The 26,615-nt window shown below is 36.0% G+C and overlaps 1 protein-coding gene and 1 pseudogene across 1 annotated transcript in view; one reads left to right on the plus strand and one right to left on the minus strand.

Moving 5' to 3' along the window:
* The window catches only part of ADGRV1 (adhesion G protein-coupled receptor V1), a 548,798-nt gene that overhangs the window by 62,014 nt on the left and 460,169 nt on the right, over positions 1-26,615 (plus strand). Inside the window, exons 12-22 of the mRNA XM_047730885.1 lie at positions 1,246-1,278; positions 2,574-2,700; positions 2,802-2,987; positions 3,745-3,925; positions 4,657-4,820; positions 5,893-6,016; positions 8,274-8,540; positions 13,464-13,590; positions 14,370-14,587; positions 15,210-15,953; positions 22,612-22,985. Coding sequence (XP_047586841.1) covers positions 1,246-1,278; positions 2,574-2,700; positions 2,802-2,987; positions 3,745-3,925; positions 4,657-4,820; positions 5,893-6,016; positions 8,274-8,540; positions 13,464-13,590; positions 14,370-14,587; positions 15,210-15,953; positions 22,612-22,985 — 2,545 coding nt within the window. The remainder of the gene's footprint in view (positions 1-1,245; positions 1,279-2,573; positions 2,701-2,801; positions 2,988-3,744; positions 3,926-4,656; positions 4,821-5,892; positions 6,017-8,273; positions 8,541-13,463; positions 13,591-14,369; positions 14,588-15,209; positions 15,954-22,611; positions 22,986-26,615) is intronic.
* On the minus strand, positions 192-305 carry LOC125101341 (uncharacterized; annotated as a pseudogene).

Genomic DNA, 26,615 nt, shown 5'->3' on the forward strand with positions numbered 1-26,615 from the left:
TTTTAATTCAATTAGCAATAGTGTTTACTTATATTATCTAAATTGTACATGAGTAAGAATGAGCCAATAACATTTGAGTGTTCTAAGATATATTTAATTAAATAAATGTGAGAATAACATCTAAAATTAAAAATTACATGTTTTATCTAAACCTCATCTCGATTTTACAAATTTTTAACAAAACTAAAATGAAAGAATGAATGGTAGTAAGTGTTATTACAATGTTATGATATAATAATACAACAGAAATAACACTTTATTGTGGTACCTTACACTTGATCTTAGCCAAAAGGCCGAGAAGCGATTTTTTTGTGGTACCTTATATACTTTCTCTAAAGTCAAATTCAAATGGCATTTCTCTATATTTAGTACAGATAAAAGTTGCTCTGGAGTTAAACAGTTTGTAATGCTTCCAGTATCATACCAGTTAAAAATATTTTACTGTTTAGTTTTCCCCAAATCAGAAAAAAATTTCACTTTGCCTGTGTATTTCAGAAAAATTTTCATATATATTGTGTATAACCCCATATTTATAAATAGTGTCATTTGACCTTACAAATGAAGCCCTGGGGTTGTGCAAGTTGACATGTATTTTTCAAGACTGTTTGAAAATGCATTACACTGGGGATTTGGAAGAGTATTTAGATTTCCTGATACAAAGTTCTATTTAAATAATATTTGTCAGAGTTAAAAGATAAAAATGCTATCTTATGGCTTCTTAATATTATTTCTATGCAATTGATGAAAGGTATGTATTTCTTTGCTTCTAGAGTTTTTTATTTTTTCAAAGAATAACTGGGTTTCAGTCTGAGGATGAAGATTTTTGTTTTTTTTTTTTTTTAAAACCTCACTAAAGCTACTAAGTAATTATAAGTGAAGCTGAATGAGATTTGCTCAGCTGCTGTGGCCTGTGCGCACTCACAGTGTTTGGCAGACCTCAGCGCCTTGGAGCAGGTCTGGAAAGGAATGTCTTCCGTGGGTGTTGACATGCTGGCTGTCCATGGGGTCATCTTCCCTAAGTGGGAACTGCTGAACCTCATGCTAGCATTTGTCAATAGCAGAGAAGCCAGTGTGCAGAATTTCCATAAAGTGAACATTACTGGCTTGTGGGGGAAAAAAAAGGAAAGCTTTCTTTAGCTTTATTTTTCCTCTGTCGTTCAAATTTCTAGCGGTATTAAGTGAGATTTTGGCAAATGGTGTCTCTGTCTCCTTTTCCCCCTCCCACACCTCTTTCTGTGTTGACAGGGTAGAAACTGAAAGGTTTGTCGTGTATTTTGGGTAAGTGTACAAAATAATGCCTTGGTTTTGGTTGTTCAACCTTTTTGCTTTTCAAGCCATTGTTTTAGACAAGGCTGTGGTTCTGCATGACCGCAGGTTTTGAGAAGTTTTGCTTGATGCCTGCGCATGCTTTGTGTGTCGTTTCATTTTCTAATGGTAAGGGGAGCATGTATGAAATATGGGTATATTCACTGTGAAAATCACATGACTGGATTAACAATGTAACAAATAACTGTCCTATTATTTGGGCTGTCTCTTCTGCGGTCACGAGTATGCTAGGTGTTGGTTGTCAGATTTCCAAAAGCTAGGGAAGGATGAAAATTCTGATTTTCTATTACATAGGAAGTGAGCTGTGTTTTCTACATATTGATTGTGGCTTCATTGTAATTTTGAGGTCTGATCTTGAGTACTTTTTGGTTCAACAGAAAGTGACATTTGGGAAGGTTTAGAGCAGACTGCAGGTCTGAGAATTCTCAAAGAGTATGCAGGCTTTTAAACTCCCAGAGCCCTGCGTCCCAGTCTCTTTGATCATTCTAATTATACACCGACCATAAAAACCAGAAATATAAAAAAATCTTCTTTAAATATGTTCTTTTGAGAGATGTGTAGAAATTGCTCAACAAGTCATGAATCTCAGATCCATTCTATTCCATGTTTTTTTTGGGCATATGTTATATATTTTCTTTTATAATAACAAAAAAGGAAGTTAAAAGTGAGGTGAATAGAATTATATGAAAGGTCAAAAATATTTCTAAAATCTAATCATAACTTCGTTTATGTTTGATCAGTGTGGCTTGTTTTAGTCTGTGCAGTTATCCAATTTTTATTTAGTTAGTATAATCTTACGTCATTAGATTTTTTAAAAATTTAAAAATTTTTAAAAATTCAAGTGCATGTAAAGTTAAAGCAATTTTATTTAAATGTATTTTCTAACTACATGTTACAAATTAAATTTTCATAAAACTGTAAACAAATCTGTAGATTTTTTTCTTTATAAAAATACATTTATAGCCTTTGATTACTTATTTTATGGTATACTTAGAAAATATTTTTGGTGTACTTAGGCAATATTTGATTTCAGCCAAATATGAAAAATGTAATGAGTTCAGAAATAGAAGTTCTTCCATAAATATTATGAATAAAAAGTATTTTGATCTTATATAATTTTAATACACTTAAATTCAGTTTAAATTTCAACTCCTAATAACCTTCATATTCATTATCTGGAAGTGTTGTAAATATTGTAAATAAGGCTGCAGAATTCAGTATGAATTTTTTCCTTCTGACTTCTCCAGGGTCAATGTGGAAAATCAAGTGCTAAAATCTGGATATACTAGCTGTGACCTAATTATTTTGGAAAATGATGATCCTGGGGGAATTTTTGAATTTTCTCCTATGTCCAGAGGACCCTATGTTATAAAAGTAAGTATGAAAGAAACTTTAGTCTATTTTGTACTTACAACCTCAGAAGAACAATCTTGAAGAGTTTGAACTTCCATGGATTTTTGTTGTTGTTTTTTAAGGAAGGGGAATCTGTAGAGCTCCACATCACCCGATCCAGGGGAGCTCTGGTGAAGCAGTTTCTACACTACCGAGTAGAGCCGAGAGATAGCAATGAGTTCTATGGAAACACAGGGGTGCTAGAATTTAAACCTGGGGAATGGGAGATTGTAATCACGTTGCTAACAAGATTGGATGGAATACCAGAGGTACAGGTTTTTATTTTTTTCATGTGCTTTTGTGGAAAGCTGGTAGTGTCTAGTATATTATGAATATAAATATCTTAAACATTGATAAGAAGATACAGGAGAAGAAGTGAACAAGAAAGGCTTGAGAGGTCCTTACATTTGCAAAAGAAAAAAAAAGCTTAAAAAACAAAGTGAGATTCATTCAACTTTAAATTATGTACATTTGTCCTACATAAAGAAATACCAAATGGTATGAAAACGATTGTGATCAGTCTTCATCTTCTTTAAGCTTTGTTTATGTTTTATTTTATGTCACCTGTTTGAACTTTTAATGATGTGGGTTTGAACTGAAGTTTTTCTGTAAAATCACTTTTAAAAATAAATAAATTTAAGTTTTATATTAATGGAGCCACATATTGTTCCATTGTGTTTGCACACCAATACATAAGTAGTTTTTAAATTAATTTTACTTTATTCACTCTTATTAACTTAAATGGCTAGATCATCAGTGGTAAGGTCCAGTCTTCTTACTGTGTTAGTATAGCATTATGATTTTATCTTTTCCCTTTTTGGATAATGTATACTTTCATATCTGATGTCTCACTTAATTGGTAGGAGAATGTTAGACAATTTTTTTAGGAATAATACCAGCTCTTTTGTCTTTTTCTGTCAGTGGGATGTTTCTGGAAAACAGTATTAATATTCTTGAATAGATACATTTTTATTTGCTTTAAAATTTCAACTTTATATTTTTCCTAATTTGACATGTTCATTTTAGTTGGATGAACACTATTGGGTGGTCCTCAGCAGCCATGGTGAACGGGAAAGCAAGTTGGGAAGTGCTACGGTTGTCAACATAACGATTCTAAAAAATGATGATCCTCATGGGATTATAGAATTTGTCTCTGATGATCTAATTGTTATGATAAATGAAAGTAAAGGAGACGATACCTATAGTGGTAATTTATTCTGCTTCTTATATTCTAGTACTGTTTACTGAAGAGGAAGTTAGTAATTTTTTAGTTTATTTCTTTAGTGAATAGTTACTTTTAGTTGTCCATCTGCCTTAAAAATTACATATAGTACAGCTATAAATATTTTAAAAATCATATTTAGAATTGCTGTTTTTATTTCTTACATCAGTATTGTGATGATAACTGATGATTTCAGTTATATTTTGATTTCAATTAACCATATGTGGTAGAAGTCAAACACTGAAGAATGAGGCGAGTCAAATAGGAAAGACTTTAAAACTGAGAATTACTGGTAGGGAGCTATTGCAGTGCCCTGAAATGAGAAGGACCTTATTTTTAGAGCAATGTCTGTCAGGTGAGAAAATTACTTTTGAGTGCGCAACTTCCTCTAGAAGCTTTTAGCACATATCCTTGTAGAACTTTGTCATAGGTCCACCTAATTAATCCCCATTCTGTTCCCTGTGCAGAATGATTTTTAAAACCTCAAACTGTGATAGAAAAGATCAAGTCCATTTATTTTATAAATTTTATACCTGAAGAAAGAAGACTAGGTTACTACATTTAGAAACATAACTTGAGGCTATCTAAGCAAATGATTGACTTTTATTAAAAAGAGTTCTTACTTTTACTTTTGTTTTTTGAGCAGTTTCTTTACTCATCAGTTTAGAATTATTAAATATATATTCATATATATTATACACATTTGTATTTCACAGCTGTTTATGATGTAATAAGAAATCGAGGCACCTTTGATGATGTTAGTGTATCATGGGTGGTTAGTCCAGACTTTACGCAAGATGTATTTCCTGTCCAAGGGACTGTTTTCTTTGGAGATCAGGAATTTTCAAAAAACATCACCATTTACTCTCTTCCAGATGAGGTAAGTGTTGCATATGTAACTCTCTTTATTTGTTGTCATTGCTTAATAATTATTTTTCATTTAATAATTAGATATCTGGCAATATATTTTGTCATGAAAATATGTGATAAAGAATGCAGGTATGATAATGTCTAAATAGAAGCCAAGAGAGAAATATTTTTGGTTTGCCTGAAGGCATCTTCAACTCTTAGAACTTACAGTTGCCAGTGACACTGCATAGATGTTAAATATCAGGGATTCAAAGTGAGGTTAAGTTCTCAGCTTGTACTTTGGCCATTTGAAGCCAAGGATAACATCTACCAAATATCCTGTTGGTGCATTCTCAGAATCAGGACAGTCATCAGATGGATCATGGACCCAGGGCGGTGGTCATTTTACTGGTAATGAAGAGAAAGAACTTAGGAACAATGGGAGTGGACCTTTCTGAGCAGAGCTGTGTTTAAATGGTCCCAGAAGCCTGTCTTCTTTCCCTTGGGCTTGTTCCTTGAGATATAAAATTCCAACAGTCTTCTATTTTAGGATATGGAGAACACTAGCTTACATGGTGGAATGAAAGAGAAATAGTGTCCAACTAGAGATTTATATAGGCTCAGAGATGGTGGAGAATCTCATCTTGGTAGGACATGGGAATGAGGTCTTTATGGGTGAAGCTTCAGTGAGGTTTGTAAGAGGCCTTTGAGAGCTAGCTCAGCTTTTGTTACTTTTATGAGCTCTGTTCTAAATGGGTTAAAAATTCATTTTTCTGTTTTTTTTTCTTGTAAATAACATATATCCCATCTTCTTACAGAAATAATGTGACCTATGTAGTATTTATATTTTTTGCTTTTGTAGGCAAAATATCTTTTTTTTTTTTAATCACATTTTATGAGTCAGAAAGAAGTGACTTTTTGGATGACATGCACATTAGAATGTTTTTTTGGGTCGAGTCCTACTTGAATCAGAAATGGTGATGGACTTTAGTCCTGTCATTAATAGAGCTTTTTTTAAAAAAGATAAAAATAATTTAGGAATATATAATGGAATTATTTATACAAATCACCTAATTTAAAACATGTGTCATATTTTCCAAAAGATTCCAGAGGAAATGGAAGAATTTACCATTACTCTACTTAATGCCACTGGAGGAGCTAAAATAGGAAATAAAACAACTGCAACTCTGAGGATTAGAAGAAATGATGACCCCATTTATTTTGCAGGTGATGTTGCTATCTTTGTTGAGTGAGCTTACATCTTTTTAAATAGTAGATATATATGTTTTCAATAACTTTTATAATTGAACATTTTCAATACAGCACAATGGAAACTTGTTTGAATATGATTTCATGATTTGTTTGGACGATCGTTATTCAATCCATTTGATGTTTTAAGAAATATATATATATACTGGGGCGCCTGGGTGGCTCAGTGGGTTGAGCCTCTGCCTTCGGCTTAGGTCGTGGTCTCAGGGTTCTGGGATGGAGCCCTGCATTGGGCTCTCTGCTCAGCGGGGAGCCTGCTTCCTCCTCTCTCTCTGCCTGCCTCTCTGCCTACTTATGATCTCTATCTGTCAAATAAATAAATAAAATCTTAAAAAAAAGAAATATATATATATATTATTTTTAAAAGATTTTTATTTTTATTTATTTATTTATTTATTTATTTATTTATTTATTTGACAGACAGAGACCACAAGTAGGCAGAGAGGCAGGCAGAGAGAGAGGAGGAAGCAGGCTTCCCGCCGAGCAGAGAGCCCAATGTGGGGCTTGATCCCAGGACCCTGAGATCATGACCTGGGCTGAAGGCAGAGGCTTTAACCCACTGAGCCACCCAGGTGCCCCAAAATATATAAATATTATTTAAAGATTTTATTTATTTATTTGACAGAAAGATCACAAGTAGGCAGAGATGCAGGCAGAGAGAGGGGGAAGCAGGCTCCCTGCTAAGCAAAGAGCCCGATGTGGGACTCCATCCCAGGACTCTGGGATCATGACCTCAGCCGAAGGTAATGGCTCAACCCACTGAGCCACCCAGGCACCCCAAGAAACATTTTTAAAGGTCTCGTGAAGGAAAAAGAAAATAAAAAAAATAACTACTGTTTTATTAGCTTTGTTCTTCCTCTGCCTTCAAATTCGAAGGTATTTCATTTGTGTTTGTGCAAGAAAGGATACTCTTCCATGAAATTTCTTCCTGTTCATGGTGTAGCCAGTTCATGGTCTGGGTATTATACCTAACGGATGCTCACTTACTTAAAACCTCATCTTTACTGGACATGTAAATTAAGGCTTCCCCATTCCTGCATTTTAATTCTTTCCTTAGAACTCTCTTTTGCCACCCATGACATTTCTTAGTTTTTATTTTATTTTAATTCAAGTATAGTTAACATACAGTGTTATATTAGTTTCAGGTGTACAATTTAGTGATTCATTACTTCCGTACATCACCTGGTGCACTTCTTAATACTGTAACCGGGGCGCCTGGGTGGCTCAGTGAGTTAAAGCCTCTGCCTTCGGCTCAGGTCATGATCCTAGGGTCCTGGGATCGAGCCCCGCATCTGGCTCTCTGCTCGGTGGGGAGCCTGCTTTCTCCTCTCTCTCTGCCTGCCTCTCTGCCTACTTGTGATCTCTGTCTGTCAAATAAATAAATAAAATATTTAAAAAAATACTGTAACCTATTTCACCCATCTCCACTCCCCACTTCCCCTCTAACCTTTAGTTTGTTCTCTATAGGTGACAGTTTTTAGTTTTATTTGTGAGCTTAATTGGTATCTAATTCCTTCCCTTTTTTTTTTTTTTTCTTTTGGAAGACTTTATTTATTTGACACAGAGAGAAAGAGAGAGTGACACAAGCAGTGGAGAGCAGGCTCCCCGCCAAACAGGGATCCCGATGAGGGCTTGGTTCCAGGACCCTGGGATCACTACCTGAGCTGAGGGCAGACGCTCAGCTAACTGAGCGACCAGGTGCTCCAGTGTCTAATGCTTTATTAAGCCCTTTTTTGCAAGCTGTTCAGTTTACAATTGCAGGAATCTTTTAAAGATCTTGAATTTTATTGCTTCATATTTTCAACCTCCAGTTAACATGTATATAATGAATTAGTCCAGTGCTCAGCATTCTAACTGCTGTAGCAAAAATAAAATATAAGATATCAGGGCTTATTCTCAAGGAAGTTACAATCTAGATTTGGAAATGAGGTATATGAAACAGTAGACTGAGGATTTCAGATAGCAACTAATTTACTGACAACTTGGAAGTTGAAGACAGTGGCTTATGGAGGAATTAAGGTAAGGGGAAGCTTATTGACTAGAAGTCATCAGAGAAGCCTTCATGGAGGAGTTGGCACCAGAGCTGAATCTTTAAGCAAAGACACAATGGAGGGTATTTGTTGTGTGGGCAGGGAGAAACATGAAGTGATGTGAAAATATATAGATGGGATCAGAAAAGCTCACATGTTCCTTCTTTTCTTCATCAATATTTCAGAACCCCGTGTGGTGAGAGTTCAGGAAGGTGAGATTGCTAACTTCACAGTTCTCAGAAATGGATCTGTTGATGCCGCCTGCACCGTCCAATATGCTACCATGGATGGGAAGGCTACTGCAAGAGATGGAGACTTTGTTCCCATTGAAAAAGGAGAAGCCCTTGTTTTTGCAGTTGGAAGTCGAATGCAGGGGATATCTGTATTCATTAATGAAGATGATATCCCAGAAACAGATGAGCCCTTTTATATTATCCTTTTTAATTCAACAGGTAAATCAATTATATTTTTATGGCAGACCTCTTGTTTTAGTGCTTTTATCAAGATGACATTAATTGTTTAACTGTCATCGATGACCGTTCGAGAGCAGAATTGCGTATTTTATTGCTTTCTTGAGGGAAAGAGTGAAGAATGTATGTGTTGAATCTTCATGTACCTGGTCTACTCTGTGGCATTTTTTTCAATCTTTTTCCACAATGTAGCACAAGGAGAAAAGTATGATAACATGTAAGGAATAGAAATCTTCTAGCTAAAGCTACCCTGAGCCTTGTTTAGTAATCCTAGGTCTTAGGGCATCAGTATTCTGTAAGCCCTTGATCTTCTCGTGTGGCACCAGTCATACTGGCTGGGAAGCCACATTCTATAGATCGCTGTTTGGTAATTCTCTGGAGCCATAGCCATAATGAATGATAATTTGCAGGGGGGAAAAGATGGGCTCTTTCTTCTTCTCTGTACTATAAATGAGGCAGGTTGTTTGGACCTCAGTAGTTGGGTCCTAGAATATTTTGACCTGACTTTTAGCAAATTGGAGAGGTTTTAGCTTGTTTTTATATTTATTCGTTTAAGTGTACAAAGAGCTATTTTCTTCTGAACACTTTGAGAATAAGTTGAAGACAGAATACCCCATCATCTCTGAATACATTAGTACATTTTTCCTACAAAGACGTTCTCTTACATAACTACAGTATAATCATTAGTATCAGGAAGATAACATTAACATAGTCATTGCTTGAGATACCCTTCAGATTTCTCCAGCTGTCCCAATAATGTCCTTTCTAGTAAAATCATGCATTGAATTTAGTTGTCATGTCTCTAATCTCTTCAGTTTGAAGTGTTCCCCAGTCTTTCCTTTATAATACAGAAATTTTATAATACATATTTATATGGTTATATAATACAAACATACATATGATTACATAATACATATATATATGAATACATAATATATATTTTATAATATATAATATGATATAAACCTTTATAATACAGAAATTACAGGCTAGTTATTTTGTAGAACATCTTCCATTTTAGGTCTCTTTGATATTTCCCCATTATTATTAGTTTCAGGTTTTCATAGAATTGTTCTTTGTTCTTCCCATCTCTACAGTTGACACATGATATTGTTTTGTCCCTTTACTGCAGTGTTTACTTTGACCACAATTTAGGTGGTGATTGCCAGGCTTCTCTCTTCTTTGAAACTAATAAATATTTTGTGGGAAAGATGGATTATGCAAATACCATGTAACTCCTCAGACTTTCACCCTGTATCAGTATGGACTCATGATTTCTGTTTAATGCAGTGGGTTATATTTCACTATTATTTTTTGTTCTGGTGGTCAAATTTTCCCAGATTTGGCTAGTGGCAGCCTGTTTGAGGGGACTTTTTTGTCTTTTTGACAGGTCCCTATTATTATGTGAACATTTTCTTACTTCCTGGCACAGCAAGCTGTTCCAAACTCATACTTTTCCTGTCACAACCCTGAAATTAGTCATTTTTCCAAGAAGCCCTGGTTCCTTTTAGTGAAGATGTTATTTAGAAACCAGAATCTGGGCACTAGGTAAGCTTATTGTTACTGAGTTATGCTCCTTCTAGGCCCTTCTCGTGTACATTGGGAACATTTTTATGTAGGTATGTATTTCCATATACATACACCTACACTTTATGTCTGCAGTTCTATATCCAACTATATATTGAAAACCATGAGTTCGCAACAGTGTTTCCATTTCTGCCTATTGTCACAGGGTTTGTTGTAGTTTTCTTTCTTTCCATATTTATCCCTCCCTTCTTAAAGAGTGTGAAATTCAGCCCTCTTTACTTTTAATATATTTACTTCTTTGATTGAGTCCCCTGGACCTACTCCCATGGCTTCTTTTACCCTCCTTCCACAGTGAGATTGCCTTTCTTACCCCACAAGGGTTCTGGCTTCCTGCTCTAGGATCTCTCCACCCCCATGTGGATGCCTTCCTATTGCACTCAGACTCCAACATCCAACAGTAAGGTTTTCTCCTGTGGAGATGCTCTCCTTATCCCTCCTTGTGCTGGGTCACTGTCATGCCGCAACTGTCCACCCTTACAGTGAATGCCTGTCTATGCTTTACCTCGTAGCTTCTGGACTGAAATATTCCGAAAGAGGAAAATGAAAAGAAAAAGATCACTTAATTTTTGTTTGTGCTGCATTTCTCCACCATTTTCTCTATATCTCTCTTCGGTTTTGTCTATTTCCTTTCTCTCTTTCTCATTTTTCACATGACTTAGTAAGAAAATTTTAAAAAGGATCATCTTACCATCTTATGAGGAACAATTTAACTTTGTAGCATAATGTCCACAAAAGAAATTTAGCAGTTTCAGAAAAACCCACAAACTAGGCCTTATGTAGACAAAAAACATTTTGGTGAATTCAATCATTGTCCTAAAATTTAAATGAAATTAATTACTACAGGTCAAAATAATTTTGGTGATATAAAAGTGAAAAGCAGAAAATTTTGCTATCATGTATAGAAAGTAGATGAAGAAATGCCATTGTTTTAATATCATTTACTGTAGGAATAAGTTCTTGATTCCATTTATTACTTTGGTGTCATTCTGGGGAAAATTATTGTGTCCCAAACATCTCTGAGGTTGAAATGTCACTGGGTTCAAACTCTTATCAGAAACAAAATGTAATTATGATTAAAGTGGTGGATTGGAACGTCGAAACTGCTTATAAAGAGAATGGAAAATCACTGTGCAAGGAGAGGGTTGGCATTTATTTTGCAAAATGCATCATTGGGGAACTATGTAATTGGTATTGGAAGAGAGAGGGATGGAGAGAGAGGTGTTATTGGACGGCTGGACTGAAGTATACTGCCACTGCATTTGTCTTCAGTATTTTTCCATATGTGGCGGCATCTGAGAATCTAATGACTTTAGCTATGAAGAGTTGGATGACATAATTTGTGCTTTTACATCCCTTCTGTGTTCTTTTATCTTCCACTTTCCTCTCCTCATTCATGATGTTATAACATTGAGGGCCTGAGGGGATCAATGGTGGCAGGGCTGGACAGGCAGCATCCCCAGCATGACCTCGTGCTGGCAGTGGGTATCTGTGCCTGATAGTTAGTGTTCATGGTATATATCCTAGATTGAATTATTGGATCAAAGGATGTGGCCATCCTCAGAGCCTTGTTAAATATTGTCCGTTCTCCCTGTGGAGAGACAGAATGAGTTTTTAGTACCACCTGTGACATGTTGCATGACAAATGCACATGATAGCAGAACCCTGACAAAATTAGATTTTGTTATTTTTGTTTTTCTTCAATTTTATGATTATTTTTAGTTTTCTGTTACTTTATATTGTCAGCATTTTCTATACAATGACTTATTATTTTTTGTTTTTTCCATCTCTCTTTTTTAAAAAAGATTTTATTTATTTATTTTTTCCCCTCTTTCCATTGGCTAATTATCAAGTAAGTTTGAGTACAGTTGTATATTTATATAAATTATTTTTAATGTGCTGGTTTGCTACATGTAATTTCTGATTTTATAATTTTAGTTTTAGTGTTGCCTTCTTCTGATTTTGAAAGTTTTCTTTCTTTCAGTTCAGCTAACATTCATAAATAAATTTTGTGTACCAGTTACGGAACTCTACTCTGCTAGGGCATAGAATTAAGAAAGGTTTGTTCAAGGATCTTACAGTAAAATGTGTATGCATGTGTGCATGTTTGTGTGTGTGTGTTACTAAATTAATGTGATAATCGTTATGATAGACTGACAAAGTGGGAAGTGCTACAGGAACACAGTGGAGATGTTCTTACCTTAACTTTGGAATTCAAGGAAGAATTCCTGAGAGATAGGTTGCTTGAACTGGTCCTGAGGACTAACAAGTGTTGAGAAAAAGTGAGGAGGAATTTTGCTTGCGTAGGGAGCAGGAGAAGCAAAGAGGAAGAGCTTTGGACCTCAGGGAACTGATGAGAAGAGAACTGATGTCTTGGTAGTAACAGGAATGACACACTCTGGATGGAATTCAAGTGGAGGAATCAATTTCAGCACCATAAGGATTGCTTTGTTCTGTGTATGACAGGATCAAACTATTGCCTGAAGACACAGATCTAAAGGCAAATGCTCAAGCTCATCATTCCAATTAATATGAACTGGAGTTTTTTTTATGTTATGGGATGATCCTTTTATTATTTTTATGAAATCAGTCTACCTCAAAACTTTGGAATTAGATAAAACTATGTTTTTGATTTCTAATGAAACTGTTGAAGCAATATTCCTATTGTGAGGGAAAGTATTATGTGTGTTTTTCTTTTTTTTTTTAAAGATTTTATTTATTTATTTGTTGGACAGAGATCACAAGTAGGCAGAGAGGCAGGCAGAGAGAGGGGGAAGCAGGCTCCCCGCCGAGCAGAGAGCCCAATGAGGGGCTCGATCCCAGGACCCTGGGACCATGACCTGAGCTGAAGGCAGAGGCTTTAACCCACTGAGCCACCCAAGTGGCCCATGGGAAAGTATCATGTGTGTTTTTCAATGAAGTATGTCTTCTGTAATTAAACACTTCCACAAAGACAAGTCACGTTAAACTTGTTTAGGCATCTCTCTCTTATTTATGACCTTCGGTGAGGAAATGCTTGCTGAAATTTGAACTTCATTATAAAACTTCTTAATTTAAAATATGAATTTAGGGGCGCCTGGGTGGTTCAGTGGGTTAAGCCGCTGCCTTTGGCTCAGGTCATGATCTCAGGGTCCTGGGATCGAGCCCCACATCAGGCTCTCTGCTCAGCAGGGAGCCTGCTTCCTCCCCTCTCTCTACCTGCCTCTCTGCCTGCTTGTGATCTCTCTCTGTCAAATAAATAAATAAAATCTTTAAAAAAAATAAAATATGAATTTAACAGCAACTTAACTACTCCCTTGTTGTTTTGACTTTTTAATTTAGGTGACACAGTGGTATATCAATATGGAATAGCTACAGTGATAATTGAAGCTAATGATGACCCAAATGGCATTTTTTCTTTGGAGCCCATTGACAAAGCAGTAGAAGAAGGAAAGACTAATGCATTTTGGTAAGTGTATTTGCATAAGGTAAATTCAAAATCGGATAAAATAAAACCTTTAGTGTGCACAAATTTGAAATATTGCTACTATTTCAAAAATTTGAAATTAGTTAAAAATGGAGTAATTTCAAAGCTGGTAGTGCAAATGAATGGTAAACTTTATGTTGTTGCCACTTGTTTAAAAAAAAAATACTTCAAGGGCACCTGGATGGCTCAGTTGGTTGGACATCTGCCTTCGACTTGGATCATGATCCCAGGGTTCTGGGATTAAGTCCCTCATCATTGGGTTCCCTGTTCAGGGGGCAGTCTGCTTCTTCCTCTTCCCTTCACCCTGCTTGCGTTCTTTCTCACTCTCTTTCAAATAAATAAACTCTTAAAAAAAAAAAAAAAGAACGACTTTAGGGGGTAAAGGGAAATTATCATACCCACTCTCCTCATCCCAAATTCTGTCATCTGTCAGGATGGAGAGACTCCAGCAATCTGAGGTCTTCTCCTTTGCTTTTGCCAGTTTTCATCTAAATATTTTTCATTTGGGTTTGGAATTTATCCCTCCGTTTGGACTTGAAGACTATGACTTTTAAGACTGCTTCTCTTTGTTATTTAAAGTTCTGCCTCTTTCTCTTACCATGAGATTCATCATGGTTACTCAGTAAGTACTAGCTGACTGGTTTATATTAAAGACAATAAATAGAAAAAGAATATTTCTGAGATAACACTGAAAGGTATCATTAGAATAAAATTCACTACTTATACATTTTTCATAAAAATTAATTTTCTTTGTTATGTAGGATTTTGAGGCATCGAGGACAGTTTGGCAATGTCTCTGTGGCTTGGCAGCTGTTTCAGAATAATTCTGCTTTGCAGCCTGGACAAGAGTTCTATGAAACTTCAGGGATTGTTAACTTTATGGATGGAGAGGAAGCCGAACCAATAATTCTCCATGCTTTTCCAGATAAAATTCCTGAATTCAATGAATTTTATATTTTAAAGCTTGTAAACATATCAGGTGTTGTGTTTTTCCATCTTTTTTTATTTCACTACTGAAGTTCAATGTTTCATAAGTAAATAATTAGAGCTGTATAGAAAATGCAATTAATGAAGAAGTAAGTGTATCTTGATTATCCAATTTAAAATGCCAAAAACACCCTTTTGACAGAAGTGTTATTTTTAACATTCATTTTGAGGTCTTAGCTTGGTTAGATCTTATGGATGGAGACTTACATTCATCTTCAAACTTGTAAACAGATTTTTTTCACACCAAGTAGAGTATCTCCAATAAAATATTAATGGAAGTTAGGAAGTACACATTCATGAAGCTTAAAGCTTGGTCTTTGTACCATTTAAACAATTTAAACAATCCATTTTCCCATCACTTTTGGCTTTCAGCACAGGAATTAAAACTCCCTAGTTAATATTCTCTTTTCAGACTTGATTATTAATGAAATTATTCTGAACCAAAATACGCCTGAAAATATGATGAAAATCATATGGTGACACAGTTGTTCCATTGATCAATGAATATATTATTTAACCAGAAGTTTGCTCATCAGATTCCTTTTGTCTTCCCCTTATATTATAAAGTACTTCAAATTCTGACTTCTTATTCATTATAAATCATCTTATTACAGGTGGATCCCCAGGTCCTGGGGGCCAACTAGCAGGAACCAACCTCCAGGTGACAGTAATGATTCCATTCAACGATGATCCTTTTGGAGTGTTCATCTTGGATTCAGAGTGCTTAGAGAGAGAAGTTGCAGAAGATGTACTCTCAGAAGATGATATGTCTTATATTACCAACTTTACCATTTTGAGGCAGCAGGGTGTGTTTGGTGACGTACGAGTAGGCTGGGAAATACTGTCTGGTGACTTCACTGATGGTTTGCCTCCAATGGTAGATTTTTTGCTGGTTGGAATTTTCCCCAGCACTGTACATTTACAGCCACACATGCGGCGTCGCCACAGTGGAACAGATGCTTTGTACTTCAGTGGACTAGAGGGTGCATTTGGAACTGTTAATCCAAAATACCATCCTTCCAGGAACAACTCAATTGCCAACTTTACCTTTTCAGCTTGGGTAATGCCCAATGCCAATACAAATGGATTTGTTATAGCAAAGGATGATGGTAATGGAAACATCTACTATGGGGTAAAAGTTCAAACAAACGAATCCCATTTGACACTTTCTCTTCATTACAAAACTTTGGGTTCCAATGCTACATATATTGCCAAGACAACAGTCACAAGGTATTTAGAAGAAAATGTTTGGCTTCATCTTCTAATTATCCTGGATGATGGTATAATTGAATTCTACCTTGATGGAAATACAATGCCCAGAGGAATCAAGAGTCTGAAAGGAGAAGCCATTACTGATGGTGAGGTCATCTTTATAAATAGGATTCTGAATTTTGGATCTTTAAAAATTTTGATTTCTTTTTTTTTTAAATTTTTTATTTTTTATAAACATATATTTTTATCCCCAGGGGTACAGGTCTGTGAATCGCCAGGTTTACACACTTCACAACACTCACCATAGCAAATACCCTCCCCAGTGTCCATAACCCCACCCCCCCTCTCCTGACCCCCCCTCTCCCAAGCAACCCTCAGTTTGTTTTGTGAGATTAAGAGTCACTTATGGTTTATCTCCCTCCCAATCCCATCTTGTTTCATTTATTCTTCTCCTACCCCCTTAACCCCCCATGTTGCATCTACACTTCCTCATATCAGGGAGATCATATGATATGATAGTTGTCTTTCTCCAATTGACTTATTTCGCTAAGCATGATATCCTCTAGTTCCATCCATGTTGTTGCAAATAGCAAGATTTCATTTCTTTTGATGGCTGCATAGTATTCCATTTTGTATATATACCACATCTTCTGTATCCATTCATCTGTGGATGGACATCTAGGTTCTTTCCATAGTTTGGCTATTGTAGACATTGCTGCTATAAACATTTGGGTGCACGTGCCCCTTCGGATCACTACGTTTGTATCTTTAGGGTAAATACCCAGTAGTGCAATTGCTGGGTCATAGGGTAGTTCTATTTTCAACATTTTGAGGCTCCATGCTGTTTTCCAGAGTGGTTGCACCAGCTTGCATTCCCACCAACAGTATAGGAGGGTCCCCTTTCTCCGCATCCTTTCCAGCATGTCATTTCCTGACTTGTTAATTTTAGCCATTCTGACTGGTGTGAGGTGATATCTCATTGTGGTTTTGATTTGTATTTCCCTGATGCCAAGTGATGTGGAGCACTTTTTCACGTGTCTACTGGCCATCTGTATGTCTTCTTTGCAGAAATGTCTGTTCATGTCTTCTGCCCATTTCTTGATTGGATTGTTTGTTCTTTGGGTGTTGAGTTTGCTAAGTTCTTTATAGATTTTGGACACTAGCCCTTTATCTGATATGTCGTTTGCAAATATCTTCTCCCATTCTGTCAGTTGTCTTTTGGTTTTGTTAACTGTTTCCTTTGCTGTGCAAAAGCTTTCGATCTCGATGAAATCCCAGTAGTTCATTTTTGCCCTTACTTCCCTTGCCTTTGGCGATGTTCCTAGGAAGATGTTGCTGCGTCTGAGGTCGAAGAGGTTGCTGCCTGTGTTCTCCTCAAGGATTTTGAGGGATTCCTTTCTCACATTGAGGTCCTTCATCCATTTTGAGTCTATTTTCGTGTGTGGTGTAAGGAAATGATCCAATTTAATTTTTCTGCATGTGGCTGTCCAGTTTTCCCAACACCATTTATTGAAGAGGCTCTTTTTCCATTGGACATTCTTCCTGCTTTGTCGAAGATTAGTTGACCATAGAGTTGAGGGTCTATTTCTGGGCTCTCTGTTCTGTTCCATTGATCTATGTGTCTGTTTTTGTGCCAGTACCATACTGTCTTGATGATGACAGCTTTGTAATAGAGCTTGAAGTCCGGAATTGTGATGCCCCCAACTTTGGCTTTCTTTTTCAATATTCCTTTGGCTATTCGAGGTCTTTTCTGGTTCCATATAAATTTTAGGATTATTTGTTCCATTTCTTTGAAAAAAAATGGATGGTACTTTGATAGGAATTGCATTAAATGTGTAGATTGCTTTAGGTAGCATAGACATTTTCACAATATTTGTTCTTCCAATCCAGGAGCATGGAACATTTTTCCATTTCTTTGTGTCTTCCTCAATTTCTTTCATGAGTACTTTATAGTTTTCTGAGTATAGATTCTTAGCCTCTTTGGTTAGGTTTATTCCTAGGTATCTTATAGTTTTGGGTGCAATTGTAAATGGGATTGACTCCTTAATTTCTCTTTCTTCTGTCTTGTTGTTGGTGTAGAGAAATGCAACTGATTTCTGTGCATTGATTTTATATCCTGACACTTGACTGAATCCTGTACAAGTTCTAGCAGTTTTGGAGTGGAGTCTTTTGGGTTTTCCACATATAGTATCATATCATCTGCGAAGAGTGATAGTTTGACTTCTTCTTTGCCGATTTGGATGCCTTTAATTTCCTTTTGTTGTCTGATTGCTGAGGCTAGGACTTCTAGTACTATGTTGAATAGCAGTGGTGATAACAGACATCCCTGCCGTGTTCCTGACCTTAGCGGAAAAGCTTTCAGTTTTTCTCCATTGAGAATGATATTTGCGGTGGGTTTTTCATAGATGGCTTTGATAATATTGAGGTATGTGCCCTCTATCCCTACACTTTGAAGAGTTTTGATCAAGAAGGGATGCTGTACTTTGTCAAATACTTTTTTAGCATCTATGGAGAGTATCATATGGTTCTTGTTCTTTCTTTTATTAATGTGTATCACATTGATTGATTTGCAGATGTTGAACCAACCTTGCAGCCCTGGAATAAATCCCACTTGGTCATGGTGAATAATCCTTTTAATGTACTGTTGAATCCTATTGGCTAGTATTTTGGCGAGAATTTTCGCATCTGTGTTCATCAAGGATATTGGTCTGTAGTTCTCTTTTTTGATGGGATCCTTATCTGGTTTTGGGACAAGGTGATGCTGGCCTCATCAAATGAGTTTGGAAGTTTTCCTTCCATTTCTATTTTTTGGAACAGTTTCAGGAGAATAGGAATTAATTCTTCTTTAAATGTTTGGTAGAATTCCCCTGGGAAACTGTCTGGCCCTGGGCTTTGTTTGTTTGGAGATTTTTGATGACTGTTTCAGTCTCCTTACTGCTTATGGGTTGTTGAGGCTTTCTATTTCTTCCTGGTTCAGTTGTGGTAGTTTATATGTCTCTAGGAATGCATCCATTTCTTCCAGATTGTCAAATTTATTTGCGTAGAGTTGCTCATAGTATGTTCTTATAATTGTTTGTATTTCTTTGGTGTTTGTTGTGATCTCTCCTCTTTCATTCATGATTTTATTTATTTGGGTCCTTTCTCTTTTCTTTTTGATAAGTCTGGCCAGGGGTTTATCAATCTTATTAATTCTTTCAAAGAACCAGCTCCTAGTTTTGTTGATTTGCTCTATTTTTTTTTTTGGTTTCTATTTCATTGATTTCTGCTCTGATCTTTAAGATTTCTCTTCTCCTGCTGGGTTTAGGGTTTCTTTCTTGTTCTTTCTCCAGCTCCTTTAGGTGTAGGGTTAGGTTGTGTACCTGAGACCTTTCTTGTTTCTTGAGAAAGGCTTGTACTGCTATATATTTTCCTCTCAGGACTACCTTTGCTGTGTCCCACAGATTTTGAACCATTGTGTTTTCATTATCATTTGTTTCCATGAATTTTTTCAATTCTTCTTTAATTTCCTGGTTGACCCATTCATTCTTTAAAAGGATGCTGTTTAGTCTCCATGTATTTGGGTTCTTTCCAAATTTTCTCTTGTGATTGAGTTCTAGCTTCAGAGCATTGTGGTCTGAAAATATGCAGGGAATGATCCCAATCTTTTGATACTGGTTGAGACTTGATTTAGGACCAAGAATTTGATCTATTCTGGAGAACGTTCCATGTGCACTAGAGAAGAATGTGTATTCTGTTGCTTTGGGATGAAATGTTCTGAATATATCTGTGATGTCCATCTGGTCCAGTGTGTCATTTAAGGCCTTGATTTCCTTGTTGATCTTTTGCTTGGATGATCTGTCCATTTCAGTGAGGGGAGTGTTAAAATCCCCTACTATTATTGTATTCTTGTCGATGTGTTTCTTTGATTTTGTTATTAATTGGTTTATATAGTTGGCTGCTCCCACGTTAGGGGCATAGATATTTAAAATTTTTAGATCTTCTTGTTGGAGAGATCCTTTGAGTATGATATAGTGTCCTTCCTCATCTCTTATTATAGTCTTTGGCTTAAAATCTAATTGATCAAAAATTTTGATTTCTTAAGAAGGCTAACAGGTATTAAAAAAATCTGCTTGTGTATTGGTTTAATTTCTTTAAATCAAACTTACACCTTCCAAGACCATAAGTTCTGTACTGAGTGTTGCAGAAATGAATCAGGCAGTTTCTGCCCTTGGGGTACGTAAAATAGATTCTGGGAGAGAGAGATGCAAAGAGATCACTTCAGTGTGTTGTAGGAAGAAAGGAAAAGATTATGATGGAGGAATATTCATCCTTCCACTGGTAGAAAGAGGGATGGGGCATGATAATTCTCTTTAGAAAAAAGAGCAGAGATGTAGAAATGTGAAAGAGTATATTGTGTTTGGGGAATTCTTGCTTGGGAGGTCTTGTTGGAGGTGAAGTGTGGTGGACATAAGATTAAAGAGGAATCAAGAAAGAAAAAGTGCTTTTTAAAAGCCCATCAATTACAGGGTTGTTGTTGTTGTTTTCAAAGATTTTATTTATTTATTTGACAGAGAGAGACACAGTGAGAGCTGGAACACAAGGAGGGAGAGTGGGAGAGGGAGAAATAGGCTTGTCACTGAGCAAGGAGCCGGATGCGGGGCTCAGTCCCAGGACCCTGGGATCATGACCTAAGCCGAAGGCAGACGCTTAATGACTGAGGCACCCAGGCGCCCTTACAGGGGTTTATGGTATCAGTAGATAAAGTGGTGAATTCTATGGAGAGGTTTGAAGAAATAATCTTTGTTGTTTTTAAGCTGGATTATTGCTGTTTCTTTGAGAAATATATCTTTGTGCATATTTAAACACAAACATTGGTTATCTCCATTATAATCACCATTTCCTTCCCAGGCCCACTATCCTAGGATGTGATCATTTTTTTTTTACTTAGTAAGAAAGTAAAGCACAGCTTGTACAGTTATAGCTTAATAGAATACTTTCCTTCTGAACCTCCTGAACTGGATATCTGGTTGTCTTTTTGGTCCCAATAGAAAAAAAAGACGGGCAAAGGAAACAACATGTACACACTACTGATTTCAACTGCAAGGATTATGTTTATAGCACTTTGTAGTATTAAATTAATCACCTTTTGATTGTGTGAATACGTTGATTCGTTTGGTTATGGCATGTTGTTAGAATGAGTGGGAAAGATTGAGGAAAGTGAGAGCTGGGTGTTTCTTTTCCTTGTTTAGTTTACTGTAAGGAACTTAGGTTATTTTTGTAATTTGTAACTTGGAAAGGAGAATTTTAAAGTTTATATAAAACTTAAATTTACTGATGAAATATGTTATTTAGTATAAAATATATAAAAGTGTACATGTTGCAACTATACAAGTAGATCAGTTTTTAAAACTTTAAATGCATCAGTTTCAGCACCTGTGTAGCTAGCCTCCAGAGCTCGAAACCGCATTCCAGAAGCCCCTGGCTCTTCTCCAGTCACTAACTCACCAGCCTGCCCACCTTGTATTGCCATTTCTAAGAGCATAAGATTAGCTTCTCCTGTTTTTAAATAGTAAACAGTTTTAAATATAGTAATAGTTTTTAAATAATTTTAGTAGTTTAATAGTTTTTTAAATAGTAAATAGTAAATAGAATTGAGCAGCATGTATACTTGAGGGCCTGGCTTCTTTTGCCCAGTATCATTGATAATGTTTATCCATACTTCTGCCTGTTGTAGATATATTACTCTTACTACTAAATAGTCCGCCCAGAACCACTGGAGAACACAAGGGGTCACTGTGATAATGACGCAGGATACTTATGACTACCCTGAAAGAACCACCTGGTAGTGACTTGTAAAAAAAGGTGCCTTGAAAAAAAAAGGTGCCTTGGTGGATGATTTTGATAAAAAATTGCTTGTACTTTTTCCCCCCAAAACACTGCCAAGCTCTCATCTTATATACATGTCTTACTTGAGTTATTGGAGAGGGAATAAGTAAAGAAGTAAGAACTGATAAATTTTGAAAAAGTTTGTTATTGATATGGAGTAATATAATCGGGCTGCATATTGTGATTACCATGAACAAGTCTGTAAGACTTGCCTATGATACCGTTCCTGGGGAGGAATACTTCTTTTTCTGCTTCCTTTGCATTAATTGTTTGGATAAAGAGTTATATTTGGCCCATGAAAATTGTTGTTGAATTCTCACAGCTTTATTTAACTCAAGATGTATTTCTAATAGATTAAGCCTTGACGTTCTTGAAGAATAGTAATAAAAAAGTTTAAAAAATTGTGACTGAATTGGATCATTGCATTCTTAGGTGTGCAAGGAAATTTTAAAATTTTCTGGAAGAAACATCTATCTAAATTCACACCGATACATACATGTATACATATACACACATAAATACACAAGTACAAAATATTTTAAATCCCAGCAATTACAGATTCATGTCTCATTGTAACAGAAAGTAGCCTTTATTTGATTATATTCTCGTCATGTGTTTTACTTATCTAATAAAACCTCTCAACACAGTTGGTTCACTTTCTGAATCACACTTGTAATGCGGGACAAGATTCTTGTGGATAGGGGCGCCTGGGTGGCTCAGTGGGTTAAGCCGCTGCCTTCGGCTCGGGTCGTGATCTCAGAGTCCTGGGATCGAGCCCCGCATCGGGCTCTCTGCTCGGCAGGGAGCCTGCTTCCTCCTCTCTCTCTGCCTGCCTCTCTGCCTGCTTGTGATCTCTCTGTCAAATAAATAAATAAAATCTTAAAAAAAAAAAAAAGATTCTTGTGGATACTTTAGCAATTAACCCATTTCTAATTTCAGGTCCTGGAACACTGAGAATTGGGGCAGGAATGAATGGCAATGACAGATTTACAGGTTTGATGCAGGATGTGAGGTCTTATGAGCGGAAACTTACCCTGGAGGAAATTTATGAACTTCATGCTATGCCAGCAAAGAGTGATTTACACCCAGTTTCTGGATATCTGGAGTTCAGACAGGGAGAAACTAACAAATCATTCATTATTTCTGCAAGAGACGATAATGAAGAGGAGGGAGAAGAATTATTCATTCTTAAACTAGTCTCTGTATATGGAGGAGCTCGCATTTCTGAAGAGAATACTACAGCAAGATTAATAATACAAAAAAGTGACAATGCCAATGGCTTGTTTGGTTTCACAGGAACTTGTATACCAGAGGTAAGTAGTGAGCTTGGGGAATTTTGGAGTTAATAATTCCTTGTAGGTGGATTTGTTTGGAAGTTTGGGAGTGGGCTTTCTTTCATTTGGTAAAAGTGCTTAAATATCTGCTATAAGCCCTGAAGTATGCTAGAGTCAAAGGTTGCAAAAGTGAATTATGAAGTCTTTGCTCTTATAAGTTCACAGTTTGAATCAGAGGATTAATCAGCTGATAGAAGTAATAACGAGTTAGCAAATGAAACTTTGGCAGTTTTTTTTAAGGCTAATATACTTCACAAAATGCACAGAATTTCCATGTGTCGTTTTCTTTGGCTACTCTCTGGATACTGCATAAGTAAGTGAAATGATATGTATTGAAAGCTTCTGAATAATAGTAATTGAAACTTTATTAAAATATGATTTTTTGAGGGGTTTTGTGTGTGTGTGTGTGAAATGTACTTGAGTAGTTACAACATTCCTCTGTGTTGGGTGTGATGCCTTCCTTATCACCTTTCTTGGCCAGCTTCATTCATAGGCTGTTTTACTGTCCTTATCAAAGTTTTCAAAGATTCGTAATCATCTTGGTTTCCTGTTCAGTAATGTGAGATCTCATGACACCACTTCACAGGTGTTGAGTGTGACAACAGCTCCATGCCCATGAAGGGATGCCAAGAAACAAGAGTCCTTCCTTTGCAAGTCGATTCTTGTAGATTTAGAAGGGCATTGTTGTAAATTGAAACAATTAAGAAAGCCATGAATTAGTAGAGGGTGAAAAAAAAGTATCGTGGTCATAGGCCTGATTTAGCTCAAATTGGGGAGCTAGCTCTCTGGACTCTCTTAATGCCCTTCTTAGCTCTTTGGTTTGGTGATCATCATAAGTGATTTTCAAATAGTGGGCATTTTCTATACCAGAAATACTAGAATACCCTACTCTAGGGAGGGCAAATGTCATACAAATCGATAACTTAAAGAAGAAATATGTTTACCTATAATGATAATATTTTTAATTATTCAATCATTAAAGAATTTTACATGTTAGATTTTTTATATACCCGACAACCTATAATACAGCCGCAACACATATTACTTATGTTTCTCTTCACTTAATAAGGTTAGAAACTGAAGCTTAGAGACGTGAAAAAATAACCCAAGTTGACTTAAATAAGACAGAATCAATGCCTGATTCAAAGCTTGGCAGTTCTCAGCACTAAATAAATATTAATTTTACTTTTTTTTCTCCTAAGATACAGTAGGAAGAACTGGAATTTGAACCTATGTTTTGTGACTTCTAGGTTTGTCTTTCCCCCTATTTTTAGTATCATCGTCTCTATTTTCAAAAAGACAGGTGGCTTCATCAGGTTGTGAGACCCATTAAGGTGCCATGTAAAATCAGCTTCCCTTTAATTCCCTTTATGACCTGGCATCTGCCACCGTAGCTCTGGCTTCCTCCTGGTCAGCATACTGGTCAGATTCCTCTTTGGTCAGTATGTTTCAGTCAGACTTGCATGTTTCATTTCCGTTCTTGGCACTGGGGCTTCCTTGCCTCTAATTGGAACACTGTCAATCCAGATCTTCAGAGCCAGTCATTCAGCAGTTCTAAAGACATCTCCTCAATAAAGACTTGTTTGTTTAAGCTAATCGCCCATTCCCTTCTCCCAACTGGCTGTTCTCCATCCCTTCACCTGCTTTTACATTTTTGTAACATTAATTATACTCTAAAATTCCCTTTGTTATTTAAATGTCTACTTATTTATTGGCTATCCCTTTCTACGATAGAGATAAAAGAACTTGAAAGGTGTTATTGTTCATTATTGTATCTCCAATGGAACATAATAGGTATTCAATAAATCTTAGTTGAACTTATGAATGTATTTTAATAATAAGACATGGGAAGGCTCATAGTTCAAACAAAAAACACATTTAGATTCAGTTAGCTGCATAAACAACCAAACTAAAAAAACAAAACAAAACAAAACAAAACAAAACATAAATGTCAAAACCCTGCCCAAAATGAGGAATAGGTTTTGTGTGTTTCTCTGGCTTTGTGGGCCATTGTAATGAGTTTTTAATGCTGGCTTGTCTCACAAGTTCCACTGATAGATTGTGTTGGTGTTGATTTACCTCCATGTAGGTATGTAGCTTTGCCTGTTTATAGAAATCTTGGAATTTGAACAGGACCAATCAAAGTCTTTAATGGCAGGAGAGGGAACTTTGCTGTGTGGGCCACAACACCTATACTATTAGAACTTCTGGAAAGGAAGAAAAAACATGACACGTTGTTCTCCAAGCCCAAATGAGAGGGAAATAAAATATATCTATATTGGAAAGAGTAAAGTTTAGATGGTTTATATAAGAAAGCATTGTTGAGTCTACAGATCCAACATTGGAATTTGTCAGGAATATTATAGAATTTTCATTCCTGAAAATATTAAGAGTGTAAGTACAGAATTCATATTTTCATCTTGGTGTGATTTCAAGACAGGAATATTACTCTTATCATCATCAATATTTATTGATTGCTTACTCAAGTTGTGACTTGAAGTACAAGGTAGACCAAAGGGTTTTAATGTATTAGAGTCTGATTTCACATTGCAACTAAATTCTAAGAAACTACCACTTGTCAAATGGGTATAATGTTGAGGAGGAATATCTATAACTATCTGCCAAGACTATTTAAATCCTTTTCTGGCTACATATATTTGTGAGGCTGGGTATTTTTCATATATTTCAACCAAATAACAAGTAACAGCAGAGAAATTGATTGTGAAAGGAGATATGAGAACCTAGCTGTCTTCTATTAAGCTAGGCATTAAAAGAGATATGCAAAAATATAATACAGTGCCCCTTTGTCACTAATTTTTTTTAGAAAATATAGTTATTCACATAAAATACACTGCTTATATTAGCATGTAATGAGTTTATTATTGTTATTTTAAAATGAATTAATATATCAATTTTACATTCTTTTCAGTGTTCAATAGTAAAATGGCAAATATCAGATTTCACCAACATTAGCAAAAACCTCCTTCTTAATAATTTTTTTGAGCGTTTAGGATGTTGAAACTAAAAATGTGGGAATTGCTGGTTTACTCTATGCTTGGAATTGTCTGCAGGGTTTAAATTTTATAGTTATTTGCTTGATTTTTGGAAATAAAAACCACTATTGCTTCTATAGAGTCTTCATTGTGTTGTTGCAATGACAGTGAAAAGTTAATTTTTTTTCTTATGCCTTCAAAAATGCTAAAGGCAGTCAAGGTATTTAAAGACTTGTAAGTCAGGTTATGCTTTTACAGTTTCATAGATTCATGAAATAAAATAATATGAAGGTTAAAACGAAAGCATAATCATACCTTAAATAATTAGAATATGCAGCATATGACATAGTCTATACTTGCCATGTTGAAAGAGTAGATAATTATTTTGTGATTTGTTCCATCTTAACCAGGTACACCATATTCTTCTAATCAGCAGGTGCTTAGTAAATTATAATCGGAAGAATGAATAAACCTGTATGTTGTTGAGTGCCCTGATGGGGCCATGCCAAGTAGGATTCCAGGTGGTATCTGTATTGAACAGATGACTGAGTTTTGTTGGGTCTGTAGCATAGCAACCACATTCTCATGTTTTCCTCTCGTGTTTTGTTTTTCTGTG

Source organism: Lutra lutra, chromosome 5 (assembly GCF_902655055.1).
Source record: "Lutra lutra chromosome 5, mLutLut1.2, whole genome shotgun sequence".
Lineage (NCBI taxonomy): Eukaryota > Metazoa > Chordata > Mammalia > Carnivora > Mustelidae > Lutra > Lutra lutra.